The sequence below is a fragment of the Homarus americanus genome, unplaced genomic scaffold (assembly GCF_018991925.1).
Source record: "Homarus americanus isolate GMGI-L3 unplaced genomic scaffold, GMGI_Hamer_2.0 scaffold6317, whole genome shotgun sequence".
Taxonomy (NCBI): domain Eukaryota; kingdom Metazoa; phylum Arthropoda; class Malacostraca; order Decapoda; family Nephropidae; genus Homarus; species Homarus americanus.
In genome coordinates, this window is record NW_024730668.1 from 10402323 (window position 1) to 10426184 (window position 23862).

Here is a 23862-nt window from a genome sequence, read left to right on the forward strand (position 1 = left end):
ACCTCCCCCATTCATGTCAGGCCAGCCACTGTATGCAGAACATCTCCACTATTACGGTAAATTCAACATCATAGATTTTATTTAATTTACAGTGCAATTCATTTAACCTGAATTACAACTACAGGTTGTACCTCTCTAGTCCAGCAACCTCGGGACCTGACCGGTGTCGCACCATGGAAATTCACCCTTTTCCTGGATAGATAGTGACTTGTGCATACACTTGGAAGCACTAGCACCACTTTCACTGCTTCGTGGTCTCTTTGAAGACATATTGAAGGGTTAAATGTTATACAGTAGGTTCTCAAATTTCGCGAGTTTTTAATTCAACGTTTTTTATTTGGACACAAAAAAAAACAGCACAATTTAAAATTTTGACGCCGGAAACTCAAATTTTGACAGGTTTCAGCGGCTCGCCAACATTCAGACGTGCACAATTGTGTAAACAGCGTCATTTCTCTATATACAAAACATTCATTATTGTTTATTACTGAATGTCTTTTTGATTGAATTAATGTTTATGTGTGCAAAATGAACAATACAATTCATTAATAATACGTAGAATATTAAAACACACGAGGAGACGAGACAGAGTTGTTTTCGTTGTTTACAAAACCAGTGACTGATTGGTTCTACATATAAAACTGAAGAATATAAAACCCTGGTTGTAGCTGTAGTAAAATTAATATGGTTGTTTTAAGTAATGTTATTTAATGGAACAATGGAAGTAGCTAACCATTAATGGTAAAAAAAAAAGTGAGATCACGTATGTAAGTGCGCACATGTGAAAACATATCATCATTACTCTACATAAGAATATGAAAGCAACACTTATTTACTGTCCATATATATTTTAATTAATGTTTCTGAATTTAAAACAAAAATTCTACCCACCAGTGGTGGTAAAGTTGAAAATATAAAGACAGCCAATGTTGTTGTGTGTGTTTTTACTCGGATGACAAAGTTGCCAAACAATCAGGTTCAACTCTAGCTAAAGCTGAAGAACACAAGAACTTTTCTGTGTTGTTTTTAGTTTTTATTTAACTTTATCTGTGTTATTTTTGTTGGTTTATTAGGATGTTGCTTTATTACAGGTAGTAATTCGCCAAAAAAGTAGGATAAATAAGGCCAAATTTAGCCAAACATCAAAAGTACCAGACTCAAATTAATTTCCTCCATGGGCAAACTAAAATCGTTCCGGACCACGGGAGTTTCGAGACCACAGAATGCCGGACTAGAGGTGTTCAACCTCTGAATCTTACAGGTATCCCAACTTTTTCCCCTTTGGTAAAAAATTCAAATTTAGTCCAACAATCCGAAAGCAACTGAAGTCATTTATTCGAGTGTCTGACACCTGTTGCGGTTGCTTTTTATACAATATTTCCTGTGATAAACAGCATATCATAAACTACAACGGCACATATTTTATGTACAAAAAATAGCTCCTTCCACACTCAAATCATCATCTAAGTGATGTCACAGTTCAGCCAGGCAGTCAAGTGACCGTGGAGTCATCCAGCTGACTGAGACGTAAGTGTGCATGCCGTTATGTCACATGGGAGGGAGGGAGGTGGGTGAGTCAGCCACGCAGTAAAGCTCACCGAGTGGCCTTCACATACGTTCAGCTCCCCACCCCAACACACACCTATGCTCTTCATTTTTCTTTTTCTATAGTTTTATATTATATTTTCTTTATTTTTAAGCCACAGAGTATTTTAGTATTTACTCAGACTTGAATTATACGTAATTTTTTTTTTTTACATTTATTCTTTATTTTGTAAAAGTGACTAAATTACAGTAGTATACATAAGTGCTGTACTGTTTATGTGGCATTTCCCCTCCATCACCTACCACTCCCCTGCATCGTTTACCATTACCGTGTCACATACCAAGCCTCTCTCTCACCTCCCAAGCCTCTGTGTCACCTATCAAGCCTGTGTCACCTACCATGCCTCTTGCCGACTATAATGCTTCATTCTTCACCTGCAGTACAGGTAAGTGCTACTTTTTAATATTTAGTAATTACTTGTACACATATATGGGTTATTAATTTTTTAGTGTTGTAACTTTATAAAGGGGGGGGGGTTGCCTAAATAAGTCGGAATTTTGGATAACTCAGCTGAGCCAGAGCCCCATATGTGCCGAGTTATCAAGGGTTTATGGTATATTATGACCACCCCCCTATTTGCGATGTAAACAAACTCACATTATTGATATTCGTCATCCCGCCAACTCACCAAGTCAGACCAAGTTGGCATATGGAACGCATCACTTATTTCATTTATCAGCTGAGGTATCATCTACCCGAACGCCACCTTGTGACCATCTGGTGAACTACAGTCCAGCCATTGTTTCTTTTTGGTTACATGTGTGTAAGAAATGGAGCTAAAGGTTAATCAGTCACTATCAGTGTTGTTTTTTTACCTTACAGTGAGAGGACATCACTTAAGTTCACACTGTACTCTGTTTTAGTGACTGTGAAGTGCTTTCGCTCTGACCCCCCATCACGGCAATGGGTGATCTGACAATGCATTAGGTCAGGCCAGTAATATGAAACCCACTAATCCCCTACCACATCTCCTCACAAACATTGAAAGGCATAAAAATTTATTACAGTTATGCATTACATTCAGGAGATTGGGCAGTATACTCCTACTGTAGGCTCATGATGACTGTAGTAATATACATTATTTTGTTTATTTATAATATACGTATTGTACGTGTACAGTGGTGTTTGCATAAACAAAAACAGCTCTTGTGTCAGTCCATGTGAGATGGTTGCTTAGACTTGAGAAAATAGTGAAGAATTCCTGTGACAATCAAGAGGTGCCTCGCACGCCCGTATCATAAACATTTCTTTTTTTTAATACTGTATATTTAATATTTTTTAACCAAACTTTTAGATAAATTATCCAGGATTATAATAGTGAAAAAATGGTGTTTCTAACATAATTAGAACTGATTTTAAAGACTGATATCAACATTTCTTAAATTTTGTTCATAAAACAATTGAGTTATTATATCCTGTCAAAATTTTGTTTAGGGATCTTTTATTGGAAAAGCCTGGTAGAGAACTTATTCAGGATTATTATATCAAATACATCTCTCTATCACAATTAGAAGATGATAGAGTATAGGAGGTAGTGGAAGGAGGTAGGAAGGGAAGCGACCCAGTAGAAAGTGGCCACACGGACCCCCCATTTCAGACCCCTAACTCTTTTATAGTATTGTAGCCAATAAATCAACTTTTGAAGCTCTATTTTCTTTGTTCAAAACTAGGGGTCGTCTTACACAACAGGTACATAATGTCAACCTCTAAGTATGCTGCACCACTAGTATCAGATTTTCACTTGTCCTTACTGGTAAGTCTCAGTCACTTAATTTCCAGCCCTCAAAAACAAGTTTTACCCAACTGTAGCATTTTTTCTAGAAGAGTAACTGTGTCATACCAATGCTTTTCAAAACAAAATATCTGTCGGTGTTAACTACAGTGATCCCTCGGTTAACGAGCACCTCGGTTAACGAGATTTCGGATAACGATTTACCTTCCATAAGATTCTTAACTTCGGATAACGAGCAATCCCTCGATTAACGAGTTTCTTACAAGCCGACCTCAACATGTTTTCACTTGCATTTGGCGGTCCACCAGCTGTAGTATTAGTCTGCCAATACAGTAATCGGTTTTAGGCCTTAAATTCCTAACTATTTTAGTAAATATCAAGAAGTTTATTCTATTCAATAATTTTAAAAGTTTAATATTAATTTTTTTTGTCATTTTAAAAATTATTGAACATAATTGAAGGTAAAGAAACTAGTTTCTGGCGCGCCATCCAGCCTGTTAACACACAAACAGGCGTTAGTCTCTCTCTCTCTCTCTTTTCAGTGGAGGTAACATATTGCTTGAGACTCTCTTCAACTAAATGCTCTTTTTCTGTGCTTCCAAGCAAATTATTGGTCATTTTGAAATTTATTTTACATATTGACAATATATAATGCAGTGGTGTTGATTTAAAAAAAATAATCTTGAACTACACCAAGAGAACTAAAATCATCATCATCCAGGAGCCTTCTACATACACACCTCAAAGTAAGTGTACTTTTCTACCTTTTTTGTTGAATTTAAGCAATTTTCGGTGAGCTGGAACCAATTACCCATTGAAACAATGGTTGCGGTTAACGAGCAACCTGCTGGAACGGATTGTGCTCGTTAACCGAGGGACCACTGTATGGTTTCTTACAAACAAACATTACAAGGGCAGTTTCTTGTAATATTTCTTGTCAAATTGTTTAAAAATGCAGTTTACACAAATTAATGAGGGTAGTGTATATCAATATACAGGGCCCCCCCAAATTCACGGGGGTTAGGTTATCAAAATGACCGCGAATCGCCAAATCCGTGAAAAACATTTGCGGACGGGTGGGGGGGGTCATTTTAGTTGTGTACAAAGAAATGTATACAGTACAGTATTCCCTTTATGTGTTTGCCCTTAGGACAATTATTTTTTTTACCTGTAGTATTGTATACTGTATATGTGTGTTTGTATAGACTCACACATACACACAAAACACATACAAATAAATAATAATGGGAAAATACTCACAAATAATCAGAAACAAATTTATTAAAAATCTAACAGTCTACCCCCAAGTCCATGCTCTATTGCTGTACTTTATTAATAGAGCACGGACATGTGGGTAGACTCACATTTTTAATCAAATTTTTTCTGATTATTTGTGAGAGGATTTTCCCATTATCATTTATTTGTATGTGTTTTCTGTGTGTGTGTGTGTGTCTATATACACACACACACACACACATACAGTATACAATACTACAGGCAAAAGAAATAAATATCCTAGAACAAATGGCTCCCTGTCCCAGCCACGAAAATACCAGCAACTTTAAAACTACCCAGAGACATTCTTGGGTACATCCAGGGTGTCATCCGCGAATAACCAAGAACTGCGAAGTAAAAATCTGCGAACTTGGAGGGGCCACCTGTACATGCATCAGCATGTTCTTACTAAAAAAATAAAAATAAAATGGTTAATGAAGCAACTTTAAAATTTCTACTAATTCATAAATATGGACAACTTACCAAGTAAATTTTGCAATTCATCACCATCTAATGACACATTTCCAGTTTCATTGTTCACTATAATAATCACCGTTTTACCAGATGTGTTTCCAGGGGCCGATACATCAGAACAGTCCTTCACAAATGAACTTGACATCTGCAAATATACAATAATTAAATTTACAATAAGTTCATGTGTGTAATAGGTCAACAAAATATTTGTAAGTTTACTCAAAATGTGTTTCTACAGGTACACACCCTCAAATTTCAGACCAAGACTGTACCAGTTTTAAAAAAATTCTGGTTTGTTTGGTCCTAGGTCAGCAGCCTGTTTTGTGTAGTAGACAGAAAACAGCACAGGTACAGGTACATTATTATTTATTGTCTATAAGCCTTTACACTTTGTTTTGCTATAAACTTCACAAAACATTGTCTATCACATTTTCAAGATGGCAGTAGAGAAGGGTATAGTACTGTACTGTATTAACTTTTCTAACAAGGAACTATCGAGCCTTAAAAATCCTGTGTCAACACCATCACCAGCACTGAGCCATTAGGTACAGCAGTGTAGGATCCTTTAACAACAAGCAGCATCTGGCATAAGTTACCTTAAATCTTTGACTTAATTTAAACAATATTAATTTCAAGAGCTATGTGGATACAATATTAGTAAGTACCTGTAATATCTTCATTAGCTGGAATTCCTCAAACCCGGAATTGAAATTTTCTCAAATTTTTTTCCCAAAAACGGAATTCCAGAAAATTCCGAGAAAGTTTTTCCGACACCCAGAAAATTCCGTGAATGGGGAGTTTTTTTCCGGGTTTGAGAGATGAAAATCAGCACAATTTCCGGAAATTCAGAGAAAAATTTTCCGGTACAGGAAAGCCTCCAATAATGACTGTTCTACTGTACTAACGATGATTCATATTTAAGACCCTGGTTAATTAAGGACCCAATTCAATTTACATCATTATTTTCTTCATATTTATGACAAAAATAGAATAAAAAATAATATTAAATTACATTTTCATGTAAATAATAACTAAATCCTGATAGGTATTACAGTACAGTATATATAAAAAAAAATAATAAAAAAAATATGCCTTGCGCACGAAGGCTGCCGGACTTGTTAGTGGTGACGCCAGCGTCACTATTATAAACAATCGCAGCTGGCGGGCCCTTTTGCTTTCATACATCTGAAGAGGAAAAGTAGAAAAACTTTCTCAGGTTTCTGGAGCATTTTGCATCCCGATTCAACATGAGCAAGAGAGCAAGTGATGGTAGTGCTGGTTCAAAAGCTAAAAGAAAGTGTATAAGCTTAGCCGAGAAACTAAATGTATTTTTTATTATAAATTTTATTTACTATGAAATATTATTATTACTATTACATTTTCGCCCCCCAGGCCCCGATGTGGGTCAGTGACCTGTGCCCGGGTGGGCTAATCCCCTTAAAAAAAATATACTGCATATATAAAATACGGAGCAACCAATGAACATATTTTCTGAAGTGAATCCATTAACAGAAAGAAGCATTTAAATTAACAGGGACATGAAAAATGCATATAACCCCTACATTAAGACGTATAATGAGAAAATGAAAGCGGCTGTGAAAGGTTCTTTCAACAGCTTTATGATTCAAAGGCCTAAACCATCAACTTCAGCTACACCATCAAATTCAGCAACAACTACAGTTTCAGTAACAGTTTCAGCAACAATTATGACATCTTTATGGAAAGCTACAGCTTCAGCCAGAGTTGAACCTACAGCTTCACCAGCGTTGAACCAGTCATCATCTGAGTAAAAACTTACACAACATTCATTAGCTGTCCTTATGTTTTAGACTTTACCACCATTTGTCAGTAGAATTTTTGTTTTACATGAGTAAGTATTATTTAAAACATATACTGAATGTTGCTTTAATATTCTTATGTAGAGAAATTACGTTATGTTTTCACATGTATGCACTTACATACGTTGACGTTCCCAATCCGTCTCACTTTTTCTTTACCAGTAGTGGTTAGCTACTTTCATTGTTCCATCTACTTACATTAGATGACACTTAAAGCATACATATTCACTTTTTTACACTAATTTTACTATAGCTACAACCAAGGTCTTATTTTCTTCAGTCTCTTATGTAGCACCATCGTCATAGGTGTAAACACAAACGAAAACAATGCCGTCTTGTCTCCTCTTGCGTGTTTTAATACTCTACGTATTATTAATGAATTGTATGATCATTTCGCATTTACTGTATAAACATTAATTCAATCAAATAAATATTCAGTAATAAACAATAATGAAGCGTTTGTACATATTCTTAATAAGATAAATGACACTTTCCTTGAGTGCGCACATATACGTTGGTGTCCCTCTATCAGTGGTTACTTCTACTGTACATTAAATAACATTAATAAAAACATACATATTTTTTTTTTACATTAATTTAAATACAGAAACAACCATGGTCTTATTTTCTTCAGTTTCAAATGGATAACTGACTTTATGGGTGTAAACACTGACAGCAACAATGGCATCCCATCTCCTCTTGTGTGACCATATTAAAGTAGGCTCTCACCAATAAAGACTTCCACAATAAAGTTTTCGACAATAACGGTAAGTTACAATAGATACCCATTTTCAATAATAACGTCTGGATTCTCTTGAATAACGGAGATTTTGCAGGAAGCGTCCGAGCGCATCAATGATAGTGTTTGTTTGCCGCCATGTTGTCCGCTCCACCTCACTCTCACATGCGCTGCGCCCATGTGTGAGATTTTCGCCTCTATAACCAGTGGGGACTAGGGGAGGTGGTGGAGGGAGTGATTTGCCGCCTGAATGCCAGGGAACTCTTCAAGCAAATGAGAAAAAAGACCCCAAAGCTAAGAGACAAAGCCACAAGAAGCGTGCCTACTCAGTCAAGGATAAAGAACAGTTTGTTGAGCTCAATGAAAATGGTGCACGGAACATTGATATTGTGAGGAAATTTAACTGTCCTGAGTCTACAGTGCGAAATATTAAGAGGAACTTAGGGGAGACCAAGAAGAGTATTGCGCTGGCTAAAAATATTTCGGTAGTGATGGAAATACAAGGCGAGCTAAAAATGATAAAGGCGATAGAAACAGGTTGTTAGTGATAACAGAGCATTTTCTTGTGAAATGGTTAGCTTGTAGAATGAAAGACAGTGCAAGTGTTAGCGGCCCTCAGATACGGAACAATCATCACACCAAGCACCTCAAAAACTTCCCCAAGCTAAGTGCTATATTACTCAAATTCTTTATTTTGATGATTGAATAACAATTATTTTTATTTCAGCTAACAAAAAGTGTTAGGAGGGCTTCAAAGGGGAAAAAATGGGTGAAATTCTTGGGGCGGCAGCACCAATAAACCCTTTTTACATGTATTTTAATGTCACACAAATAACGTTTTCTCTAATAACAGTGTTTTTCAGGCACCTATTAGACGTTATTGGTGAGAGCCTACTGTATTATTATTGATTTATATTGTATAAGGTGCATTCGTAAACATTACTTAAAGAATATACAGTAGTTTGCATTTTTCATTAATTTTATTGTTTGGGGGGAAAAGCGAGTATAAAAGCCACAAACAAAGATATGAAAAGGTCAGAATTTGGAACACATTTCATTATTACTGCTTTACCTTACACTGCAATAGTGGAGGACATATTACCATCATTATTTGAGGATTTACTGTACCCGAACAATTCTTGGGGATGGGAAGTATTTTTCCAGGTTTGAGAGATGATGTAATGAGCAATTTCTGGAACTTCCAAGAACATTTTCCTGTTACCCAGAAAATTCTGGGGATGAGGGATTTTTTCCGGCTTTGAGAGTCATCTCGTTAACCGGATATCTCTCATTCCCGGAAGTGATCTGAACCAATTGTTCCAGCTAACGGAGACATCACTTTCATTAATAAAGTACAAATAAATATAAATCAATATAAGTAAGGTACAGTTCAGTACAGTCATTCCTTAGTTATAGCGCACTTGGTTATCACGCCTCCATCAAAATCTGCACACCTGCTGTTATAGCGCATTTTTCAAGCCGAGAATTTCGTTATCATGCAGTTGCCTCCAGGTGCTTTTACCCATTTGCTTCACCTACATCTATTGAGGATAAAATCTTTCACCTACAAATTGACAATACCCTTGTAACACATTTGCTGTAATCAGACATATCTAACTTGTCTCAACAATTGCAACCCCAGTTGCAATTTCCAATTCTGTGTCATTACTAAGGAATAACGAAGTCTCGGGTGCACTCTAAGATTGAGAGAAAACGGAGGACTCAGGCGTCCTGAAGCGATGAGAAAACGGAGGACTCAAATAAAGAAAGCATAGCAACATGTTTTGTGGACTACAGTATTAAGGGTACCCTTTTCATCACTTTGTAATAAACCTAGCCATGCCTACGTGTGTTTCTGATACTTATCATAACATTATCTATATCTTTAGTGGGTCTAAATGGTCGTAAAATGGGAAAATTGGGGTTGGGTCTTGGGTGCCTGGAACCAATTAGAATAAATCCCATAGGTTCTGTACTTTCGTTATCGCGTTTTTCGTTATCACGCACTTCAATACAGTGGTCCCTCGGTTAACAAATTACCTTCCATAAGAATCTTCACTTTGGTTAACGAAAAAATTTCGGTTAACGAATTCCTTACGAATTTTTCCCAACATGTTTTCGCCTGCTTTCGGCTGCTCACCAGCTGTAGTATTAGTCCGCCAATACAGTAATCGGTTCTAGGGCTTAAATTTGTTACCATTTGAGTAAATATCAAGAAGGTTGTACTATTCAATAATATTCCAAGTCTTATATTAAAATTTTTTAGTCACTTCGACAATTATTTAACATAATTGAAGCACAGGGAACTAGTTTTTAGTGCGCCAAACAGCCACTTGACTCACCCAAAATGGCGTCAGTGTGTGTCCCTGCTCAGTGGAGGAAGCATCTTGCTTGAGACTCTCGTGAACATAAACTATTTTTACAGTACAATTATTGGTCATTCTGAAGTTTATTTTAGAAATTGACAATATATAGTGCAGTGTTGATTTGAAGAAAATAATCTTGAATTACACCAAGTGAACTAAAATTTTATGGGTGAAATGGCAACATGTAGCATGGGGTGTCTTCTCTTCCACCCCAATGCCTTCTCCTCCACCCCCACTTCTAATTCCCATCATCATCAACCAGGAGCCTTCTACATGCACACCTCAAAGTAAGTGTAGTTTACTGCATTTATTTTTAGTTTATGTAATTTTTGGTGAGCTGAAACCAATTACCCAAAATCCCATTGAAACAATGGTTTCGGTTAACGAACGACCTTCTGGAACGAATTGTGTTCGTTAACCGAGGGACCACTGTACTTCAACACCGCCACCACTTCAGTGCAAGCTCCAGCAGTTACAGTGGGTGCCCATCCTCTCCAGTTAGTGCAGTCTGCAAACTCCAGGGGGTAACTATAGACCATAAACTGGACTGGAAGGCCAGTGTAAACAACACAATCAAGGCAGCCTCGTATCGACTCTACATGCTACGATGGCTCAGGTCAGTTGAGGCACCCATGCCAGAGCTGAGGACTATCTACAACGCATTTAGTCTCCCCAAATTAACGTATGCGTCACCAGCCTGGTCGTCTTCTCTCAACTCAACCCAACAACGTCAGCTAGAGAAGGTGGCTTGCACTAGCAGAATCATGCTCGGCGCAGATTGCTAGGGCTACAACAACGCTCTCTCCACCCTGGAAATGCCATCCCTCAGTGACCTCCACCACCACGCACTAGCAGGATTTGGCAGTGGACTACTGCACCATCCTTGTCATCGCCACCTACTGCCGCCAGCAGTACACGGCCCACCTTGTGCAGTCTGCCACTACAACAAAATTCAGCCCATACGAGCCCGCACTGATAGATATAAGAACAGCACCATCCCATCTATTGTTAAAATAATAAACAGCTCCTGATTTATGTACTGTACAGCCCAGTAAATGTATTGAATGTCTAAATCACATGTAAGTTTGTATATTTTCAGCCACCAGCTGCAACTCTATTAATAAACCGTTTATTATTATTATGATTATTTAGAACAAGCTGCCCCCTTGTCTCCCTCGCTCTGCGTTGCCTCTGCGGCCCCAGGGAATTTTCTAGAGGGTAAATATTTTATTTTTCTTTACTTCTTCTTGATTGTTTTTTATCATTTAAAAGGGTAAAAATTATTTTAGGAAAAGTTGATTTTTCTCAATTTACCCCGCGTGGTGGGTATGACCGGCGGCACCCTAGCCCGGGGCGTAGGGGTTAAATACTGGTACAGTGAGTTCTGCTATAACGCGTGTTTTGACAACGCGAATTTGATCGAACGCGATTTATGAATTCGGAACAATATTTGTATAACGCGAACTCGTTTGCTCTAACGCGATTCCACTCGAACGGTTGTTGTGACTTCAGTTCACGTTCGACATCACATGTTCAATTGAGTTATGTGTTTTGTTTGTGAACAATTGCAGAAATAATGTATGTAATATTTATGTATACAGTATACCTATATATTATAAGTAAATTGTAAAATTTTACATAAAAGAGAAAATCAAATTACATAGCGTTTTACACCCGCGCTCTCTTTACATCATACACAGTGTTTACAGTTTATGTTCGACATCACATATTCAATTGATTTATGTGTTTTGTTTGTGAAGAATTGCAGAAATAATTTATGTAATATTTATGTATACAGTAAACCACTCACAAGGTCCTACAGTACCACTAATTATTTTATACTGAAACTTACGTTTGGGAAGCTGGATTAAAATGAAGATTACCGGGATATTAAAATAATAAAAATGTATTATAAACCAGTCTAACATACCGTAATAAACACAGCTGCTTTTATCATCCACCCCCCCACCCCCATTTGCCAGTGACAAGAAAGGGAAAGTGACCTTGACTGTGACCGCCTGTGGCTATTTTTAGCCGTCCTTGTGTTCGGAGGTGGTCAGTAATGCATATCTGTATATTTACTGATCAATATATTTATCTCCTATAAATAATTCATTTAAAATTTATTTTTTTGCAAAGAATATTCAGTAAATGACTGCATTAATTCTTGAAACTACCTACAGTGGTAAATTTAGGATATAAATAATGAACAGAAGTCACGTCATGGATTCGGAGTTTGGTCCTTAACGATCACCATAAATGTAGCCTCCCTTTGTCGCGAAACACGTATATAAATTAAAGAAAATACTTGCAGTATATTTAATATATTACAGTATATTATATATATAAATAAATAAACAAATAAATTCAAATTCCCTTATCATCCTGTGTCATATACAGAAATACTTGAGTCCCTGAGCGAGTACACAAAAAGAAAACGGACATCCTGGAGTGGATAGAGAACGGACATCTCTACTGGGGGACTCAAACGTTTCTCATGTTTTGTGGGCACTCTAGCATAATATGAATAATATGTAAATTACAATTTACTTATACAGGTATATATATATATATGTAAATTTTAAAAATTTAAATAAAAGAAAAACTAAATACGTAGCGTTTAAAGTGTACTGTACAGTATGTACAGTGCTGTGGCTTGGCGCGGGGTTATGCAGTGTTTACAGTTCACGTTTGACATCACATGTTCAATTGATTTACTGTATGTGTTTTGTTTGTGAACAATTGCAGAAATAATTTATGTAATATTTATGTATACAGTATACCTGTACAGTATATGTAAAATTTAAAATTTTAACTAAGAGAGAAAAACAAAATACGTAGCGTTTTAGACCTGCGCTCTCTTTACTCCACACGTTCACTTTGGAAGACGTGAGAAATTTTTAAGCGTCCTCAGTGCTTTCTGATTTACTGTTTCTCCAATTTTGTGACTATGGAAAAGAAGAATATCTCCGGGAAGCATTCTGGTGATCGCATTTCTGGTGGTGATCGTAAAAGAAAGGCTCTAACACTTGAAGGCAAGCTTGATGTTGTCAAGCGTTTTGAAAATAAGGAAAGAACATGTGATATTGTGCGTGCAACGGGAATAAAGGAGTCTACTTTGCGCACCATTAGAGCCAATGCAGCAAAGATTAAAGCAAGCTGTGTTGCTGGAAAAACCAAGAGAGCTAGCAAAAGTGTAAGATCACGGCCAAAGGAACTTGAGGAGATGGAATGGCTTCTAAGTGTTTGGATAGAAGATCAAACGAAAAAGCGATCTGGGACCAGCTTCCTCACCATTAAAGAGAAAGCCTTGTCAATATATGAGGACCTAAAGAAAAAAGCTGAAAATCCTGATGATGTGGTTGCCTTTAGTGCTAGTAGTGGATGGTTTTCTGGTTTTAAGAACCGCTATGCTTTTCATAATGTAAAGTTATGTGGTGAAGCCGCAAGTGCCCGGGCATTTCCTCCCACTGTAAAGAAATTGATTCAGGAAGAAGGCTACACCTTAGACCAAATTTTTAATTTGGATGAAACAGGTTTATACTGGAAGCGCATGCCAACAAGAACTTACATTTCCAAGAATGAAGCACATGCTCCAGGCTTTAAGGCTGCGAAGGACCGTGTGACAGTGTTGTTGGGTGCAAATGCTAGTGGAGACTTAAAGCTTAAGCCTGTGTTGGTGTATCACTCTGTCAACCCGCGAGCTTTAAAGGGTTACATAAAGTCTACTCTAGGTATTCACTTTAGGTCAAGCAAAAAAGGTTGGATGACAGGACAAATTTTTTCTGACCTTCTTGTGGATGTTTTTGAAAATGTGTTTAAAAAATATTGCAAGAAGAAGAATATAGATTTTAAGATTCTCCTCATTTTAGATAATGCACCAAGCCACCCTCCCACTGTTGCTGAGCTTTCTGACAATATCAAAGTGCTCTTTCTACCTCCAAATACAACATCTCTCCTTCAACCAATGGACCAAGGAGTAATAGCAGCCTTCAAAGCCTATTATTTGAGGAGTACATTTAAGAAACTTATTGAAGCTACTGAGGAAGGAAATGATAAGGCCAGTGTTCTTCAGTTTTGGAAAAAATTCAACATCAAGCATGCAATTGACATCATTGTGGAGGCCTGGGGTGAAGTAAGTCAGGACTGCTTGAGTGGAGTTTGGCGGAAGCTTCTCCCAGATTTAATTCATGATTTTACAGGCTTTGATGCATCAGAGGAGCTCCCAAAAATTAAAGAAAATTGTGTTTCTCTTGCAAAGCAAGTTGGCTTTGCTGAAGTGGAAAGCGCTGATGTTGAAGAACTGCTCGAGTCCCACTGTGAAGACCTCTCTACAGAAGATCTACAACAACTTGTTGATTCTGGGAAAATAGAAGATGCCGAAGATGAAGAAGTCCAGGATGCAAAACCACGAGCTTCCCACTTCTGTTTTGTCTTCTATCCTGAGGGAAGTTGATACGCAGTTGCAGCGCTTGGAAGACAATGACTACAATGCAGAAAGGAGCAGGATTGCAGTTCGTGGTGTTAAATCTTTTTTGGCACCTTATGAACAGCTTCTTTGTGAAAGAAGAAAGACGGCAAAACAGCAAACATTAGACGTCTTTTTTAAGTCAACCCCCAAGAAGCAGACTGAAGACACTGAACCACAGCCATCCACTTCTGGAATTAGACGTTTTTTTCTTCCCTCCCATGCAACCAAAACTGCACCTGATGATGATGATACTGATGATGATACTGATGATGATGATGACGATGACAATTGTCAAATCCTGTCTGCATGACTCCTCAACCTCAACATTAACCTTCTCCCCCATCAAGTTAAATTCATATTTTTTCAAGGTAAAGTGTAACATTTACTATATGATTTCATTATTAGATATGAATGTAACATTTATTTAGACTGTGCTATCCTTTGTGTTAGGCTAACTACGAATTTTTTTTTCGATTTGGAGTAATCTGCACCTAACCCTATTTTCTCCATAAGCCCTGTTATTTCTATTACGCGATTTTCTATAACACGATATTTTACAAGAACAAAATTATCGCGTTATAGCAGAACTACCTGTACTGTAAATTTAAAGTTTTACAGTACGTCTATAACATGGGGACTGCCAGTGTAAGGGTATTCATTCAATCAGATAATTATCTTTTATGAACTCTCTCCCTTCTTGCAAATAGTCTGGGATATGTGCAAAAAAAAAAAAAGATTGAAATGACACCAAAAATTTTTTAAATTGGGTTTTTTGAAAAATTTCCCTCTCTAGAAACCTTTAGCTACATTACTGCCAAGTACGAACATAGTTGGTTTTGGGTAACCCGTTTTCTGTTGCCATCATAATAGTATGATGAGCAAATAACACTAAGAAAGGACTCATTTGGCAACAATTAACAGCTAGTTTGAAGAGCTTGCAAGTGAATTCAAGTTTCAGTGCTCAACTAGCCTGTATGGAAAGCAGACCTATACAGGAACAGGTATTGTGTGTCTAATGAACCCCCACTTCCTTTTAACAGTTATATATATACCTTAGAAACATTTGTTAAACATTTGATTGCACATATTTTTATGAAATTATTTAACTTTACAACTTATTTAAGGTACTGTACTTTAAGTCGTAAGGGGTCAGTGCATTGATGCGGCGTAATTTACCTAACCACACTCATTTCAGTGAAAGTGGTTCATTGAGACATGCTCACCACTTTTCTTATGACATGTAACTTCTAATTTCACATCCAACCCCTAGCTACTACACTTCCTTTTAGCCACTACACCACCTTGCTTTGGTTTGGAACACTTCAAACAATGCCTGTGGACACAGGCGAAAGGTACTGAGCATGCATACCGCAGATGAGAAAGATGACCTTAAGAGAATGAGAGGTGGTGGGAATTTCAATTGCTCAAACATTTGTGCTCCCAAAAATTGACAAATTTCAGCCTTAAAATCCTCTTAACTGTGGGAACTTTTTACGTAGAGGTCCACAATTATTTGACCACTTAGTGCAAAACCATTTAAAATGGAGAGACTTATAACAAAGACCCCCTGTATATACTATTTTATATTTTGTTCTATTTAATACTGTATGTTATATTATTTGATGAAACATATCATAATAGGCTGATCACATGAGAATACTGTATAATAATTAAAATAAAAACAAACTTTTGACTTTAGCAACAGCCAGTCGCACACATCGTATCATCTCGTAACTACAGGTACAGTGATCCCTCGGTTAACGAACGCCTCGGTTAACAAAATTTCGGTCAACGAATTACCTTCCATAAGAATATTCAATTCGATTAACGAATTCCTTACGAATTTTTCCCAAAATGTTTTCGCCTCCTTACCAGCTGTAGTATTAGTCCGCCAATACAGTAATCGGTTCTAAGGCTTAAATTCGTTACCATTTGAGTAAATATCAAGAAGGTTGTACTATTCAATAATTTTCCAAGTCTTATATTAAATTTTTTAATCATTTTAACAATTATTTAACATAATTGAAGTACAGGGAACTAGTTTTTAGCGTGCCAAACAGCCACTTGACTCACCCAGAATGGCGTCAGTTTGTCTCTGCTCAGTGGAGGTAGCATCTTGCTTAAGACACTCTTGAACATAAACTATTTTTATGTTTTTACAGTACAATTATTGGTCATTCTGAAATTTATTTTACATATTGACAATATATAGTGCAGTGCAGTGTTTATTTAAAGAAAATAATCTTGAATTACACCTAGTGAACTTAAAATTTTATTGGTGAAATGGAGGCATGAAGCATGGGGTGACTTTTCTTCCACCCCAATGCCTTCAATTCTCCCTTCTCCTCCACCCCCATTCTAATTCCCATCATCATCAACCAGGAGCCTTCTATATGCACACCTCAAAGTAAGTGTACTTTAATGCATTTATTTTTAGTTTGTATGCAATTTTCGGTGAGCTGGAACCAATTACCCAAAATCCCATTGAAACAATGGTTTCGGTTAACAAAATTTTTGGTTAACGAACGACCTTCTGGAACGAATTGTGTTCGTTAACCGAGGGACCACTGTATTAGCTCTTTTTAGGCCCATGTCAAATCTGAGATTACATTATCCCCATTAAAGACAGTACAGTCTCTCCTCGACTTACGACGGGGTTCTGTCCCGACGACCAGGTCGTAAGTCGAAAATAATACATAGAAATTCTAAAATGGGTGTCTCTTTTTCTTCTTAGCACCATGAGAACTCTCACTTCTACATTTGCCAGCCATTTTAAAGGTAATTACAAACAAACATTTTTTTAGTACACAGCGAAATCACTAACGCCAGGACTCGAAAATATGTAATTTGAAAAATATTTTATACGACCACGGCAGTCGTATGTCCGGGTTGTCGTAAGTCGAGTATGTCGTAAGTCGAAGAGTACCTGTACAGGTAGTTCTGCTATAACGCGATAGTAGTGTTCTTGTAAAACATCGTGTTATAGAAATTCGTGTAATAGAAATAACAGGGCTTATGGAGAAAATAGGGTTAGGTGCAGATTACTCCAAATCGAAAAAAAATTTCGTAGTTAGCCTAACACAAAGGATAGCACAGTCTAAATAAATGTTACATTCATATCTAATAATGAAATCATACAGTAAATGTTACACTTTACCTTGAAAAAATATGAATATAACTTGATGGGGGATAAGGGTGATGTTGAGGCTGAGGAGTCATGAAACATCAAGCTTTTCTTCAAGTGTTATAGCCTTTCTTTTACGATCACCACCGGAAATGCGATCACCAGAGTGCTTCCCAGAGATATTCTTCTTTTCCATAGTCACAAAATTGGAGAAACAGTAATCAGAATTCACTGAGGACACTTAAAAACTTCACACGTGTTTCAAACAAAGTGTGGAGTAAACAGAGCGCTCGGGTCTAAAACGCTATGTATTTTGTTTTTCTCTTATTTAAAAGTTTACATTTTACATATACTGTACAGGTATACTGTATACACAAATATTACATAAATTATTTCTGCAATTCTTCACAAACAAAACACATAAATCAATTGAACATGTGATGTCGAACGTGAACTGTAAACACTGCATAACCCCGCACCAAGCCACAATGTACAGTACACTTTAAACGCTACTTATTTTGTTTTTTTCTCTTATTTAAAATTTTACAATTTACATATACTGTACAGGTATTTCTTCACAAACAAAACACATAAATCAATTGAACAAGTGATGTCGAACGTGAACTGTAAACATTGAGCCAAGCCACAACACTGTACAGTACACTTTAAACGCTACGTATTTAGTTTTTCTCTTTTCTTTAAATTTTTACAATTTACATATATATATATATATATATATATATATATATATATATATATATATATATATATATATATATCATGTAAATCCACAATGAAAACGTGGATAAGATAAATCTTGATAAAATCACACGGGAAAATGGAAACAACGGAGTACCTTAGCTTTCGTCTTTATTCAAGACATCTTCAGAGGCAACTGGGTTACATGGACAGAGAGAGGCTTAAATATACAGGGTGACCTAAAAATATAAGGTCAGGTCATAATGATGACATCCACTAATCCGCACACCAACACACACGTAGAGGAGCTTAAGAGAAGGGTGGTGACGTGACTAGACAGGTCAGGTCAGAAAAAAGGGACCCACAAAATAACTATCATACATCAAGATCAAAGGTTTTCAAAGCATTTTTAACCTTGGGCCACTGACAAATAAATTTATGATGGTCAGTTCAAAACTGATAATATATATATATATATATATATATATATATATATATATATATATATATATATATATATATATATATATATATATATATATATATATATATATATATATATATATATATATATATATATATATATATATATATATATATAAATTGTAATTTACATATTATTCATATTATGCTAGAGCGCCCACAAAACATGAGAAACGTTTGAGTCCCCCAGTAGAGATGTCCGTTCTCTATCCACTCCAGGATGTCCGTTTTCTTTTTGTGTACTCGCTCAGGGACTCAAGTATTTCTGTATATGACACAGGATGATAAGGGAATTTGAATTTATTTGTTTATTTATTTATATATAATATACTGTAATATATTAAATATACTGCAAGTATTTTCTTTAATTTATATACGTGTTTCGCGAAAAAGGGAGGCTACATTTATGGTGATCGTTAAGGACCAAACTCCGAATCCATGACGTGACTTCTGTTCATTATTTATATCCTAAATTTACCACTGTCGGCAGTTTCAAGAATTAATGCAGTCATTTACTGAATATTCTTTGCAAAAAAATAAATTTTAAATGAATTATTTATAAGAGATAAGTATTATGATCAGTAAATATACAGATATGCATTACTGACCACCTCCGAACACAAGGATGGCTAAAAATAGCCACAGGCGGTCACAGTCAAGGTCACTTTCCCTTTCTTGTCACTGGCAAATGGGGGTGGGGGGATGATAATAGCAGCTGTGTTTATTACGGTATGTTAGACTGGTTTATAATACATTTTTATTATTTTAATATACCGGTAATCTTCATTTTAATCCAGCTTACCAAACGTAAGTTTCAGTATAAAATAATTAGTGGTACTGTAGGACCTTGTGAGTGGTTTACTGTATACATAAATATTACATAAATTATTTCTGCAATTCTTCACAAACAAAACACATAAATCAATTGAATATGTGATGTCGAACGTGAACTGTAAACACTGTGTGTGATGTAGAGAGAGCGCGGGTGTAAAACGCTATGTAATTTGATTTTCTCTTTTATGTAAAATTTTACAATTTACTTATAATATATAGGTATACTGTATACATAAATATTACATACATTATTTCTGCAATTGTTCACAAACAAAACACATAACTCAATTGAACATGTGATGTCGAACGTGAACTGAAGCCACAACAACCGTTCGAGTGGAATCGCGTTAGAGCAAACGAGTTCGCGTTTTACAAATATCGTTCCTCAATTCATAAATCGCGTTCGAGCAAATTCGCGTTGTCAAAACACGCGTTATAGCAGAACTCACTGTACTGTATAGTGTCTTGTATACAGTTCTATACTTAATACTCTAGCCATTATTTGGGGGTTAAACAGAAGAGGAAGTATCACTGGGACGTTTAGGCATGATTGCATAACACACAAAGTTGGGGAGAAGAGAAGAGCAATAAGAAAACAGAGAAGTGAAAGAAGAGAAAAGAGATGAGAAAGAAGAAAAGAGAAAGAAGAATGAAAATGAACAACATATACACTGTAGTCTCAAAAGACCTTTGCTATTCCTCCCCTGATCGTAAGGTGAATGGGGTAGTCAAAGAAAGTTGCGGGGTATTTCCCCAATATGTAATCATTAGCTATGCAAAGCATCAGTAAATGGGACATCAGTTTATGGAGTATACCTGTGCTGTATCGTATTTTGTTCTATTATTTAATATTGTATGTTATATTTATGAGGAAACATACACCATAAGAGACTGAAAATATGAGAATATAATGATGAATACTGTAAATAAAAACAAACTGGTAAACGTGCCAATAGCCAGTTCCACCCCCCAGACCTCCAGCATTTTTACACAAGAACATCTCTCATACTTATTAGCTCTTGTTAAGCCTATATTAAATCTGACTATATTACTGGACACTATCCCCATTAAAGACAATATATAGTTACTCTACTTAAAATGATAGCCATCGTTTATGGGTTAAACAGAAGAGGAAGGATCACTGGAGACAACGAGGTAAGCGAAAAACACATGCAGTAAGGGAAGCTGTAGCAGGCTAGTTGTAGTAGGCAGATACCAAACAGGAAGGTACTACTGCATGGGAGGATACTGGAAGCATAATGTGTTGTCTAATGGTAGACCCTGCTGCCATATGGCACCACAAAAATTGTGACCAAGTCCCATGTTGCTGATCCGACCTTCTGCCTCAATTACACACAATTGCAGGGTCTCAATTGTTTCTCTTACTTTGACAACACAACATTCATATACGTATTGTTTCTCACAATTGATCTCGTTTTGTGTGTGCCTTTTTTATTATTATTATTATTATTATCATTATTATTATTTCATTATTTGTATTTATTTATTTTTATTATGAATTATCATTATTATTATTACATTTTCATCCCCCAGGCCCTGATGTGGGCTAATCCCGTAAAAAAAAATAAATCAAATAAAAAAATCACATGAAGCGAGGAAAGTGAAAAACACATGCAGTGAAGCGAAGTGAAAAACACGTGCAGCGAGGTGGGGTAAGTGAAAAACATGCAGTGAAGCAGGGTAAGAGAATGACGTGCAGTGAGGCGAGACCGAGTCTGAGGCAGTTTGCAGAGCCCTCTCATGGCATTAGAGCAAAAATTCGCACCATGCCACCACTCCCCAAACTAGGTAGGTTAATATCATTCTAGAGTTTCGAAAAAAAAAAAAAAAATAATAAATCAGCTAAAGTACATACTGTACCAGCACATATGAAACCATAGACTCAATCCACTCACTCCCGCCGGAGAATTGGGGAGGGTAGGGAATACCCATAAATCAGCCAAAACTAATTGAATTACTAAGATACTTGGCAAGAATGCTCAGTAGACATGCCAGGATTTGTGGGAAAGTTTGTGATCTTTTTTTTCCATTAAGATGAACCCCTAAGAGAAGAAATTATCTCACAGGCGGATATTGAGTGTCCAATAGTTACCAGTACACGTTGGACACCGGTAATCCGGCACCCGATAGTCTGGCAGCTTCGATGGTTCGGGACGGTGTCGCAGCTCACTTCTAGAGGCTGTTGCTACTATTTTATCATTAAATACTTATAATTTACCCATAAATATGCCTCTTAAGAGACCAGCAAGCAGTGGAAGTGGTTGTAATGTGGCAAAACTTAAGTACCATTAACTACAGGGTATTTTAGAAAAGATGTCTATACTGAAGAAATTAAACAGTAATGGTACATTTTATGCATTATTTTGCCTTCTTTAACCTTGGCTTCGCTACCCCAGAACCAGTCTGGTCCCAAGCTTCCCGGATTAGTGAGGTCCAACCTATACATATTCCACGGGCCAATAACTATAATGTGAACTATTCCCTTTCCATTGGGTACAAAAATTCTTTAAATAACTTTTAATTATTCATTAAAACAATGAAAGCTATGCACAATCAGGGTGGTGGAGTTTAAAGAGCTACTATGCTCAGTCATTAGCTATTTCTTATCTAGCTAATTAGTTATTAATGTTAAGAAAAATATAAGTGCCTCAGTAAACTTATATGATGTGCATAATAAAATTAAAATGAACTTATATAATCTTAATATACAGGTTGACAACCCTTTATCCGAAATTCCGAAAAGCTCTGAAAACCGATTTTTTTTGTGGAGCAATTTTTTTTTCTTTTTTTTTTTAGCCCACCCGGGTACAGGTCACTGACCCACATCGGGACCTGGGGGGTGAAAATGTAATAGTAATAATAATTATAATAATACAGGAAATAATAATAATGATAATAAAGTAATAATAATAATAACAACAATAATACTGTAATAATGAAATAATAATAATAATAAAGAAATACAAGAATGAAAAAAGATCAAAAGTGAGAAACATGACCTAGACCTATGAATTATTATTATTATTATTATAAATATTATTATTATTATATTTTAGCCCCCAGGCCCCAATGTGGGTCAGTGACCTGTGCCCGGGTGGGCTGATCCCTGTATAAAAAAAAAAAAAAAAATAACCATTCTGAAATCTGAAAAATTCCAAAAACCGAAATGCATCTGGTCCCAAGGATTTCGGATAAGGGATTGTCAACCTGTACGGTAAATAGCATAACTAATAGGGTGTGTCAATTTTGTCAACATGTTAAAAATCAAATTTGGTAGTCAAAATATTGTGCCTCTATGTCTAAACTTGAGATTAGCAAACAAAAATGAATTGAAATAACCCTCACCTACATCAATTATACCTTAAAGTTTCAAATATCAGTATTTCAACAAATTAATGAGACTTGATTAGAATTATTCACTTGATATTAACTAATCTCATGTAAGCATATGGATTATGGAGTATTTTATGGTTCTATAGCTTGTGTACAATATGCATGTCAGAACATGAACAGGCTCTCCGTGTGGGACAGTTTAATTCTTGTTTTGACTTGTACCAAGCGTGAGGATAAGGCGCCCGGCTCACTCTCCTTCTAGATATCATCGACGGTGGTTTGCTCTCATTGCACTTGCACCTACTCTACCAGACGAATTCTACATTTTAATTATTGTAAGTAGGGCATATTGATTGTCGCAGTTACTTATATCATTGTATAAAACATTATGTTCTAAGAAATTATTATGTTATTTCTGTTACAGCATTTTTGATAAACAAATTGATATTTTTTGAAACAACAATTGAATTATGAAACATTGAAATATTTTTCTATTTGTCAGATAGTGTGAAGATGTCAAAATTGAAGACAAGAAGTCAGTTGTCAACCCACTTGAGCCTGCTAGTTGGTAAAGGGAAGGAGCTTCCTGTATCAGAACTTCCAACAGTGAGAGACATGCTAAGATTAGGGTTACTCCTTCGAGAAAAAAATGCAAAGGACAGAAGGAACTATACAGATAAAGAACTCATAAATGACATGATAGTCCCTCTTCTGCATCAATGGACAAAAGCTAATGCACTATTCAAACCACCTGTGATTAATCAGTGTCGAACTATTGAGCTAAAACTAACGAAATTATGGCACAAAGCAGTTGAAACATCACTTGGTAAAGGAAACTTGGCCAGGAAAAATGAATTTCTGCACACA

The 23862-nt window shown here is 36.3% G+C and overlaps 2 protein-coding genes across 2 annotated transcripts in view; one reads left to right on the forward strand and one right to left on the reverse strand.

Annotated features, from left to right (window-relative positions):
- Positions 1 to 23862, reverse strand: part of LOC121867233 — an 86117-nt gene that overhangs the window by 41393 nt on the left and 20862 nt on the right. The window contains exon 2 of the mRNA XM_042367084.1: positions 5097 to 5232. Coding sequence (XP_042223018.1) covers positions 5097 to 5232 — 136 coding nt within the window. The remainder of the gene's footprint in view (positions 1 to 5096; positions 5233 to 23862) is intronic.
- On the forward strand, positions 13584 to 14486 carry LOC121867080 (tigger transposable element-derived protein 1-like). Its single transcript, XM_042366835.1, has 3 exons — positions 13584 to 13764; positions 13903 to 14165; positions 14292 to 14486. Exons 1-3 carry the CDS (start codon positions 13584 to 13586, stop codon positions 14484 to 14486), a joined length of 639 nt encoding a protein of 212 aa, XP_042222769.1.